Source organism: Rhea americana, unplaced genomic scaffold (genome assembly GCF_003343005.1).
Source record: "Rhea americana isolate MKP2758 unplaced genomic scaffold, rheAme1 scaffold_57, whole genome shotgun sequence".
Taxonomy (NCBI): domain Eukaryota; kingdom Metazoa; phylum Chordata; class Aves; order Rheiformes; family Rheidae; genus Rhea; species Rhea americana.
In genome coordinates this window covers 1-12300 of record NW_028186723.1, presented here as the reverse complement: position 1 = coordinate 12300, position 12300 = coordinate 1, and the positions used below count along the sequence as shown (strand labels likewise).

The following is a 12300-nucleotide window of genomic DNA, read 5'->3' as shown; positions in this document are numbered from 1 at the left end:
AAAAAAGAAAAGAAAAGTCTAACACTTCCCATTGATGATGTTCTACTAGTTTAATCAGTACTTTGGCAGTATTTTGTGAAACAATCACCTAATTCTTGGCTGTCTTGCTTACGCTCACGGAAAGCATGGGGTGTAACAAGAACCGTGTTCCAGGCCCAGCTGAAGTATTGCTACCTCGCAGCTGGTGATGCTCTTTCCATTGCAATTTCTCTAGGCTTTAGCTGAGCTCCAAATAGCTTCAGTCGTACTCAGGTTACAAAKAGTAATCTGCAGGTGCATCAGAACTGTGGTAGCCATTGATGTATACAACAACTAGCTACCCATTAATGTAAGAAAGACCTGTTTAAGCAACTTCTTACTGAAATGGCAACACCTAGAGTCAAAGGCTGTGCTACACGAAAGCATATTCMCATTATTTCCTTTTGTGAAGCATCACCCTTCTAAACCGAGCTGCCTTCACAAGGATTCCTCAGTCCACTCAGAAGTACAAAGTTGTCCTAGGATGGAGGCTGACAGAATATGCCTAGAAAGAGCTTGCACTCACCTAGTTTGAAAGGTGATGTTACTGCTCAATGAATGACAAGTTTTCAGTGAGAAGTACACGTGATGCTTTTTTAAATCCTACATTTTTAATGATGTGGTCTACAAGATATAGCTAAAAAGTAAGTTATATTGTACAGTTGCCCAAGCAACAGCTTTACTTCCCCAATCCAGCCCATCAAATGGGCGAGGAGATCCCAAACAAGGGATCAAAGGGACAAACAAGTCTCGGGATGGGGGGGGGGGGGGGGCAAAGGGAGAGGGAAGGGAAAAAAAAAAAAAGAAAGAAAGAATTAAATGGAAAGAGTTTCCTAGCCTTAGCTACATTGAACACTGGCTAAATCACTGGTAGCCCAGGTCAAATTTGTTTCTTAATGATGTAACACAACTCAGTCTGTTTATAGTCCCACTAGCACCCACAGTGTTAAAAAAAAAAAAAAAAAACCCATAAAACATAAAACAATTTAAATTCCGTTGCTGGCTTCTCCTGTTTTGCCGCAATGTCCCTCAGGATAAACTAATCCCTGCCGAAGCGAAGTGCAGCCCTGTCGTGACGTTCATGAACTCAGTGGGCCATCACAGCGGGGCTGAGTTTGGCCTACAGCTACCCGTGCACGCARAGAACGGCTTCTCCGGCCGACATTTCTTTCACTGGGAACCACAGAGAGAAGAAGAGCTGGAAGCTAAATCCGGCTTCTCTCAAACTACCGCTAATGAACACCCCGGGGGAGGCACRCTTGAGCCACCGCTTACTGGAAGGGAAGAGGCAGGGCCACCGTGTCCTCCAGCTCCACAGACGCTGCSTTCAGCTCAGCAGGAGGGCGCATCCCCGCCAACCTTAGGCAGAAAACTCCCAAGCTGGGAGCAGCCCTGAGGCGAGCGCTAGCGTTACTACTGGTGTTCGGGCCACCGAAGCAGCGYTCCTCTCAGCGCTTGATTTCTTTGCCCAGCTGACGCTGTTCCCAGCCTGCGCGCCGCTCTCCGCTCCCTGGAAGCGTCCCCACGCGAGGCCCTGCCCCGGCAGGGAGGACGTTTGCCGGCGGACGCCCCGCAGCCGGCGTTCAGCTCCCCCGCTGAGCGATGGGAGGGCAGCGTCCCGCAGCGCAGGGAGAGGGAGCRGCGCGCGGAGCCGCGCGAAAGCTGCCTGCCGGGCCGGGAGCTCCGTCCGCCGCCGCGGCCGCGGCCGGGAGCAGAGCGGCTGCCTCCTCGCCCAGCGGCTCTGCCTCCGGGCCTCACGCGGGCGCTGCAGCAGAGGGACCSACTTTCGCCTGCGCTGTAGGAGGAACTAATTCAAACACCACCAATGGCCCTTTCAGCATGCTTAACACTGAGAACATTTCTGACAGAAAAACGTCATTTTGCACCTTTGACCTATCAAAACATCTCTTACGGACCCAACTAGCCAAGCGCTACGGGCGGCGTCAYGCTCTGCCTCCCGCTGTCCCTCCCTCCCGCTGCCAAACGCAAGCCTGGCCCAGCCCGCGGTGGCACCGCCGGCAGGCACGCGGGAAGGACACATCGGCCCTCCAGCGCGGCTGCTCAGCGGTTCCTGCCCCTCGCGCCCCTCGCGTGGCCTCAAACCGACCATCGCGCCGCGCTGCGCCGCTCCGAAGGAAAGCACAGCAGAGCCGGCCTCGCGCTCCTCCCCGTGTTCGTCCTCCCCAAAATCATTCAGACCCGTCAGCAAATTTCAAGCAAATTTGACTGTGGGCCAGTTCCCGAGCCGCTACTTTTCCACGTGTTTTGTTGAGACTGATGAACACAGAGAGGAAGAGAGACCCGCTCCTCTTTCCCGGGGGTCCCACAGGCACCTCAGGGAACACCTCCCGGATGCCGGCACCTTTCGGTCGCTGCTCAGCGCACGGTTTGTCGCTCACCAGAGAACCTGCCTACAAGACATAGCCTCAGGAAAAAAACCTCAGATATTAATTCTGTTGTTCATAGAATTATTTTTAAAAAATATTATTACCCCCCTCCCTAAGGCTCAGAACGAAGTCTTGGCTTTTACCATCCTCGCCTATAAAAACAAAAGCCTATGATCCAAAAAAAAAAAAAAAAAAAAAAAAAAAAAAAAAAAAGGAAAAAAAGACTTCGTTTAGTGCATACAACTGACACCACTTCCACTGAAGCCCAAAAGCAAATATTTCATCCATTTCAGCAGGGCAACACGAAAACATAAAGTACAAATAAGGAGCAGCAAGCCACAGGACGAAGAAGAAAAAAGCTGGGCGGTTGGCGCTCACAGTCCAGAAACAGATCTTGGCTAACAACAGGAAAAGCCGATGACAGAACCTGGAAAATACCACGTACGTGTAGTTAACCCCATTTCTCGCGACCTACAGATTTCATGAGACAGACCAATTCGAGACCACCTTTGTCAACGCCAGGCCTCTAATCGAAYGGATGTTAAAGTGACCTTCAAGTGACAACTCGCCACAGGATAACCATGACTGATGCAGCCGGATAGTCATCTCCACCTTGTCTGCAGACGCGAGATGACATACTGTAATAYGCTCGTGTCAAAAGGAGGAAAATGCTGGATGGTCTTTTTAATGGGTTTGCCCGTAGCAAAAGGGCCTATCAGAGATCTAATTTACAGAGGGAAGCCTTGCCAGAATGAGCTTATGAGGGAGCTGTATGTGCACGTGTGCATGCACGTGTGCGTGTTTATTACAGGGCCAAATTGCCTAAAGAAAGAACATCAGATCCTGCTTAAAGAAAAAGTCACCATGTTTTTGTAAAATTAAGTAGAAGATAGACAGAGCTTCTGTTGCTACAAACACAAAAACAAACTGCAAAAATAACAGCACGCACAAARCAAACCCAGGGAAAGGGGGGGCTGCAAATCACATCTCGCTATTTTGCRGAGATAAAACAGAAAAGTGATTCCATGCCTATATTACCACATAGTGGGAATAAATGTTATTCTAGATGAAATTAGAGCTGATCTCGTGGGCAGACATCTAGGGCCACAGCGGAGAAGACTGGGAGTGAAGTGTTTCACTTGCAGAGCAGTGAAATGACGCTGCAGCAGCACAAATGCCCTCCACAATTCCTTTGCAGGGATTGCAAGGTGCCGCRAAAGGCGCCATGGGAGAACATCCCCAAGGTAACATCCATCTGCTCAAAGCTGCACTTATGGCAGCTAAAAGGGCTTTCTGGCTGCATCATCAGACATAACAAGGGCTGGTCTACAACCCCTCATGAACTAGGTAAACTTTCAATCTCTGTAAATAAGCTACATGTCAAGACTTTGCTTTTCCCAGTTCCAGAGGCAATGGTGAACTGCATGCCCCCTCTAAAACACGTCCTTGCCATGCCAGGCAGCCTGGGCTACAGGGGTGCAAGAAGGACAGAAGGTTCTTCAGTAAATCCACTCAGTAACGCTTCAGTAAAGCCTTTGTGAGATGCTCTGATGAGGTAACTACACTGGCCCTATACTTCCTGGTATTTTTCAAGCTAGTACTGAAATCTAGGCTTCATCTCAACTCCATTAGCTGCATACTAAAAAACTTCAAGAGTTGGGCACCAAACAGTGACATTCTTCCAGTATCTCAATCTTTCAGAGTGAATGAAAAATCAACATATATGAAGTGTCTTCAGAGTTGGTTTTTATTTTATTTTTACGACAACATTGAGACAAAATAATCCTAAATTTTAGGTTATAGAAATTCATACAAGCATGGATTCTCTACAGGCTTCTGCCTTAGGCTATACCTACAGGCTCAACAAATCTGTAAAAACTATGTGATCATTCTCTATATATCACTCTCTTGTTCTTATAAATGCTCACAGAATTTTTGGAATATCTTCCACATTTAATCCCCCTAAAGAGAGGCAGAAGGATGGGGAGGTGGAACAAGATAAGGGAGCAAGGCATGCTGGCATCAGGGTATACACCTGTCACTCAGCTTGTGTCTTCTTGCTAGATCCTCATACAGTGCTGGCCCATATGTGTACGACAAAATTTCTAATGTTTCGTTTTAGACAGGCACATAAAGAACWAACATTTTTCTCTCTGGAGGAACCTAAACACCTGTAGACAACAATGAAATGGATTCCTTTTACTACTGGAAAAGTTACTTGTTTCCCAGAATAGCATCAGAGCAAGGAAGAGGAGAGAGAAAGAAAGCTTCTGTGAGCACTTCTCAGTTCCCAGGAATGACAAGAAACAGTAAATCTGACTTGCTCTACTAGTTCTTTTGGAGCTAAGCAGCATGAGGAAAYATGTCAGCTTCCAAAGGATAAATGAGACTTGACCCTCAAAGGTTTAGATTTGCATCTTTGGATCTTCATTCTGTTTTACAAAATTCCAGAGGCTAGCAGAAACTTTGATGCAACTCTGAAAACTGATGGATCTTAAAGCAGATCCGGCACATAGGACTATTCTGGCTTGTCACAACGGGGACAATTCACAAGATTCATACATTTTTAACCAGAAGGAAGTATTATGATCATCTAACTGATGTCCTGCATAACCATAACTAATTGGCCTGTACTTTCATCTAAAAGTAATTTAAAGCAACTTTTTGGAGCCTATTAGTCATTTTGACCATTCCAGTGCAACAGTCTAGACTAACAAACGGAAACGTGACTAGCATTAYAGATTGTGCAGAGCGGTGAGTTTATCAGAAAGGTCAGAGAATACAATGCAGCAACACAGCAGAACAACCTTAAAAAGCTGCAGAAGTGCTTCTATCATACCAGCAACTATCCAAAAGCTAGTCAAAAGAACCAAACAAATCCCCAGCACCAGAACAACCAACCTTCTGTCTTTAAGATTTGTTATAAAGGCTCTTACTTAAGTTTGTATTAATCCTAGTCCTCTTCCCTACTGGAACATTGATGCTAATGGGGCAGCAAGGCAAGAGGCTTATGGTAGAAGCTCATCTCTCTCCCTGCAACAGCTTCCTCTGGTATCTGGACCTGAGGTATCCAGAACCCTTCAAGTCCGCTATCCTAGAAAAGGTAGAAGATAACAGACTGGTCCTGGCACATAAAAATGATTGCATTTTGGACTCATTTCAGACATATATATTCCAATCATATACACATAACTTATATACTGACCATAAGAATAGAGCTATTTCCCATTCCTTGAATCTCAATATTTATCAGTTATGTTCTTTCCCAAGGGGCCATTTAAAACAAACAGGGATAACAGGAAGGAGGTAGTGCTGAGATAGCTGCAGAAGAGGTGGAGGAAGAAGGAAACAAAGAAGTCTCGCTGGTATTCAACTGCTCAGCACCAGGCYGCCAAGAGTCAACACTTTCAAAGAGAATAATAACGAATAAATAAGTCAGGCCTCGCTAGAGGTAATATCTCACTACTACAATAGACTTCCCAAGCTTGTGTCATCCAGAGATTATCTGGACCCCAAAATAAATCCAAGCAGCTTGAAATCCTTGTACTGACAAAACTAGTAGCTATGGAGACAGTGATGCTACCAGCGCTCATCCCTCTTACTCAGGGCAGTGGTCACCGAAAATGGGCACAGCAAGCTACAGCTCTACACACACAGGCTCTCTCCTTGCTAGAAAAGGACCAGTCCAGGATKTTTCTTCCTCCAAAACCCTCAGGCCCTATTAGTTAAGTGAGAGCTCAATTTGTTGACAGTCTGTGGCACTCTTATTCCTGCTAGGTCACCTCCCAGAAGGGAGAAGAACAGATGTGCTGAACCACTGTATTACATATGCACAAGCAGAAACAGTAGCAACATGATCCAGGCTCAAGAAACAAATTGATTTAAAAACAAACAAACAAAGGAAAAAAAMCACCAGAAATAGCGTTCATCACAGTCACGGACACATTATTCCTCTACTCCATGGTATCTCTTGTCTCTCATGGAAGAGAGAGGAGGACAGTGGGGAAGATTCAGTAACATCAGAATACTTAAACAYAGGCAATTTATCACAACAAAAAAATCTACACCAGAATCACTCAGGATCTTCTTATCACAGGATCAAAGTGCAACACATTTTTCCAGGCACAAGAAGAACAAAGTGTCGGCTAGAATGATACGAATGACCAAGATGGAAGAACACAACTCATTTCAAATACAGAAATGTTTAATGGCGTTAAAGTGCTACTTTAATGGGGAGCCATATGCTAACATTTAAACACAATTCCACTGCACTGCTAAATATAGTTGTCTTATTTTTTTTTAATCTCTTTTTGCCCAACCCTATCTAAAACAATAAAATAAAATCTACAGGACTGAAATTAACAACCCATTCAGATCAGCAATAAGTTATGAATTTTATAAAGCATTTTTTCCTCTTTTTCCTTAGTAATGAGGGGTAGTTAAATTACTTAAAGATATACAAAGTTTCAAACAGTGCCATAGGTGAGGACTGTATTAAGGTTTTTAAAACTTGGTAAACAAGACAATCCTGGCCATTAAAAAGACAAAAATAAAAAAAGCAAAGCCCTCAAAGTGCAGGTTAGAACGCTCGGCTCCAAGAAAATTAGCAAACAGTCGATACAATAGCTCTTAACAGCACCTGCACAGGTAAGATGACAAGGCCTTGGGAACAGTACGTGCAGTCAAAACATTACATTAACATGAGATGTGCTGAGCTTAACTAGGTTAACTACTGGACTGGAACTTCAAGAGTCAAAGGGAATGACTCTAACAGAAAATCAAAGACCCCCCCCCCCACCAAATCTGGCCTCTTCCAGCTAGCACAGCCTTCATCTGTTGTGTGCATGGCAAAAAGCATCTTTGTGTTTCATTGGGTCAAGTGCTTCATCAAAACAGAACATCTTTTCATGGTGTTAATTCATATAAAAGACATCTAAGGTTTTGTATGGATAAACTCTAAAAAGACACATCAGACTTGGGGTGTTTTCCCTCCCAACACATTTACAAATGTTTTATCAAAAAATTTCTTCAAATAAAAAGGTCATAGTGGCTCAGTATCTGGGCTTGTCATTCTGGCAACTCTCTGACGTGCTGGTTTCTTTCTGTCCTCGGTTGTTTGTGTGACTGCATATGAGCACGTGTCTACCGGGAGATCTGCTCTTGGTGTCACAGCCCAAACTATGACACAGCCCACGATGTGCTGGTAGATTACAAGTTTGTACCCCTTGCTTTAGCCACGCATCAGAGGTACTTGCTTTTTAAATGATGTCCAACAGAAAGCTGAGCAGAATGGTGTTCTTTCCTGAACATACTTCTTTGCTGCCCCTCTCCCTCTGGGCACAGAATGAGACCATAGTTGTTATTGTTATTATTCCTAGGCTACATAAGCGCTCATAGATTTCCCAGCRAATTACAACAGCGTTGGATTGTGATAAACTGTAGGATACCGTCCTTTTAGGACCACAAAAGGTCTTCAGAAGGGCCTAAACTAGGTTGTTCAGTCTGAACGCAATATAAGAAATTGTTCAGATTCTCAGATTCTCAGATCTCATGACAGAAAGAGAGGGATGAGTCTCTAGTATCCTCTTTCAAACAAATAAAGTCAAAACAAAGTGTTTCATCACTAAGGTCTAAATCCAGGTCCCACAGAAACAAATGGATAGCTCATCACTGACTTCAAAGGGACTAGGGTTTGGTCTAACTTTTTGCCAGCAGGAATTGGGACTGGTAATATGACCAAATGAACACATATTTGGGTTTCTGTGGAGGCTTCCTTTACCCAAAAGGCTTTATTTACAGTTCTTTCTGGGACTAGCTGTCAACACGTCATTTCTGAAAGAGGACTGGCATCTGGGACCCAGCTTGATCACCCCAGTGAAATCATTCGCCCTGTACTGTCATCTCACTTGTTTCTAGGAAGCAAACGAGAGCTTGACACTGGCACTGGAGTAACCCTCGTCACTCCCAATACTCTGCAAGCTGCTGTGATCATCAATGTCACTGATGCTGGTTGTGCTGATATTGTCCACTTCTCCATGGGAGAACTCTGTGCTTTCAACGTCCACTTCAATCTCTTCTAAAAAATGAAATAAGAAAAAAACACACAAATTAGTACCACCAAACCCAACCGCTCCCTTCATGCCACTGGACTGCTGTAAATCCCCCAGTCAGGGATGAAGCAGCAAACAGGCAAGAGGGCTTTCAGCAATTTCCCTTAAAGTTGGATAAATTGTGGACATGCTTTATAAAAACACAAGATACCAGCTCAGAGATTTGCTTAGACTTCGCTACGAGTTTTGACTCCTCCACTATGCAGTCCACATYGCCAGTATGGGAGGGTCACACCATGCACTCAACTTGTCACTCTAGCTCTTTCTTAGGATCTCCATTACCCCGTGATGGAAACAAAAAGAGATACATCAAACAGAGGGCAAGAGAGGAAAGAGAGCGTAAGTTGCCACTGCAATATGCTACCTGTGTGATACCACTTACCAAAGCCGGGACCACTCATAGAGGCCTTAAAATGCATTACCATGGGGGTCTGGGACTACTTACATGAGTTGCTAAGCGGACTTAAGAGCTTAAATCTTATTTTCAAGAGAAACTTAGAAAGTAGAGATCTATTCAGTCAATATATCTTGGTTCCCACAGCATTTAGGAACTTCCCAACAAGCTTTTTTTTATTATTTTATTTTTTTAATTGCAGGCTCAGACTTAAAGTGTGGTACATCCTTGGGTCTATCAGTAAAGATCAAACCATCTATTGTGACTGATTGGGCTCTACCGTGGAGATGTTTCAAAGGAGAAAATAATCTGAATTCACTGTTAGCCATTCAGACCATCTTTACCTACTTTTAACTGAGGTGATCAATTGTCTGGGAAGCTTGGGGAAGGATGGGAAGTTTAGAAAGATTCCAGGAATTTTAAGAGTCAATTTAATTGTTTGTTTGCTTGGTTATAGCATGGTAGGCCCAATACATAAAACATATCRGACAGAATGAAGAGTTGGGTATTGCTTTGCAGTATCTGCTCCACTCTCATCAAAATCCTCTACAGAAAGTGTTTGAGATGAGGAACACACCCCAGCTATGCCCGCATTAGCGAGTAGCATGGCTCTATACACTGAAACAACTGGTGTCGGGATGCCACGGTCCCCAGTTCAGAGTGCTTTACTTTGGACTGATTCTGTCTTCGTCTTGTGGATTGAAAGTGCATCAGCACATGGAGCACATATAGTTTCAGTCAGAAAGAAYCTCCTCTAATGGCTTCACAACTCCTCCATGCTGTCAGTAAAAGCAGGAATGATCAGGAGATTCATTTCCTGATCTGTACTAAAACACTAATGCAGATATACCGTTAATTTTTGAGCTAGGAGTATCTTCTTGTTTTCTCTTTGTACTGCAGAGGGATACAGCAGACAAAAGAGCACAACATATTACCTTCTCAGACAGTGAATATCTGAATACTATCAGGTTTTTAGTTACTAGCTTGTGACCACAGACACTTATTTTTCATATCTTACATTTTGAAATTCTAGAGAGCTGTTCAGAGAATCTGCCACTTTAGATGCCAAAGAAATCAGCTTGAGTCAACAATAACACTTCTTCCAGACTTGATCAGAAATKATACAAAATGAAAGCAAAATATGCATGTGTGTGCRCGCACACATGCATGTGTGCATAAAATCAGTGACTTAAATACTAATTAAAGCCCACAGAAAAGGGGGTAGTTGAGAGACATAAAATGGATGGATCTCATGCTCCCCCTCAGAGTCCTCTAGACTCACTGCTAATTCAGTGACACCCACCTCGCTCTGAGTCTGAGCGGTCAGAGGAAATGGTAGATCCAATGCTGTCCATTCGTATTCGCTCTATCTCCTGAGGACCCTGTAGCTGTTCCAGTCTTCTCTTTAGGAATCTTTGTTCTCGTTCCAGGTTCTCAAGCTGGTGTTGGCTTCTCCTCTCAGCCTCTTCAAGTTTCTAACATGATCAAATATAATTCAAGAATTATTTTCATCCTTTACTCCTTCCCTCCTGCCTCTGCTGCCCAGCCACATGCTTTGCTTGGACCTTCCCAAGTTTCAGAAAGATTTATGCTGCAAAAGATCACTGAACCAAGCTCCCTTCCAGTGTCCAGTGACCATGCCATCTCCTCATCTTTTTGCCAGTTCACAAGTGCTGCTAAATCATACACATTGGCATAAAAAGGCTTTCAGGACATGGGTTGTTCCACATGGGTTAGCCAGTTGCATTACCAAAACTGTCCACAAAGGGGCCTCAATTCCCTTATGCAAACCAATTCAGTATTTACTATGATCCACTGTAACACAAAAACATGTCCTGCGAGCTGTGTGTTCCTCGCTGCATGGTTTAGTAGGATTTCTCAGAAACATTTTTTTTTATTATTATTAAGTGATTTATGTAACATACTACAGATTTTTTTTGATCACAGCTAGGAAATCTACCAGGCACTGTTCTTTGTGTCCTATRGCAAGCACATTACGTAAGAAGGGAATCACTTCAGGCTAACTCTGTCCCTTCAGCAGTGCTCTTTCTCCTTCACCACTCTCCCTCCCTCCCACTATCCTGAGCTGTGACAAAGGATTTCAGCCTTTTCCCAAATACAGACAATGCTGCATTTTCTTTTAATGCTTCCCTTTGCCAGAAGTGAATCAAAAAGACTGCAGGGCTAGCTGGCAGGATCACAGATGAAACCTCAAGAAGCCAGCCACTCTTGGGGTCTGGATTAATGTTTCAGCAGTGGAAACTCACTAGCACATCAGAAAAAGTTGCATTTCCCATCAAACTGCAGTCACTCAACAACAGTAGACGTTTGTCTTTAAAGAGCTGCTGCTGTCAACAACTGATCACAATACCAAACAAAAACCTTACYCTCCAAATCAATCATTTCTGTCGACAGGCTTCGTTATGGACTCTTCTAACAACGTAGCTTGTAGTAATGATAAATGATTAACAAAAGGGGCAACATTTTCTGCATTTTAAACGCAGATTTACCACTACGCAGCAAGAGTGATTGAACTGTATTTCCCAGATGGAAAGCAGTTGGAAAAAGCAGCTCTTACCTTGATATGTGCTTTGGCTTTGTTCAGCAGTCCCAGCGTTGTGTGCCTGGTGCAGTCTGGTCCTAGCGGTATCAGGACTTTTAAGCGTTCTAGACACAGGCGGAGGTGAGCTCGGCTGCAAAGTAAGAGGCAGAGGATCAGAGCTATGTTTTTGGAAAGGCAAGTTCATTTCCTTTACTGCTTCCCTCCCACCAGACACTTTTCATGCTTCCCTCCCTTTGCACACATTACAGGACTCCCCACAGGTACCAGGACAGACTGCCACCGAACTGTTTACTCTGCAAACACCAGGGCCTCACCAATACTAGCACTATTGCTAACCTCTGACAGACACTGTCTATTTCTTTGTCCTCCAAACTGATAAYGATTCACTTGGATGAACTTTGGGCAGGCCAAGGAAGAGAGGCAAATGGTACACACAGTCTTGTTGGCTTCATACCACTGTTATTTGCTGTCTGCTGTGTTGAGAACCACATATATGAAAGCACTTTGAATGACTAATACCCTGCACTCACTAGTGCATTGGTGGTTCAGGGACATTTGCTACACAGTTATCTAAGCAGTGTTTCTTTCCTAAGTTGTCTTATAACCACAGGAAAAATTTAGAAGACCAGTGAGCAAAATGATTAGCCCAAACCAGACAACTTAATGGCAATTAAAGGGCTGACCACCACTGCTGGAGAGACAGCAGCTCCTAAGCACTGGACTCTGCTCCTTCCTTGGGCCCAGGTATGAAATGTTGCAGGGGTGCAAGGTCTGTGGGAAAAAAAAAAAAAAAAAAAAAAAAAAAAAAAAAAAACCCAGGACCTTCCC

At 44.1% G+C, this 12300-nt stretch overlaps 1 protein-coding gene across 1 annotated transcript; it reads right to left on the bottom strand.

The window, feature by feature from the left end:
* Window positions 1-6591: 6591 nt before the first annotated feature.
* MXI1 (MAX interactor 1, dimerization protein) lies at window positions 6592-11646 on the bottom strand (the record flags this gene model as incomplete). Its single annotated transcript, XM_085319147.1, has 3 exons — window positions 6592-8481; window positions 10213-10384; window positions 11488-11646. Coding segments are annotated over 3 exons (495 nt in total), but the record flags the coding sequence as incomplete, so codon positions are not given.
* Window positions 11647-12300: the final 654 nt, after the last annotated feature.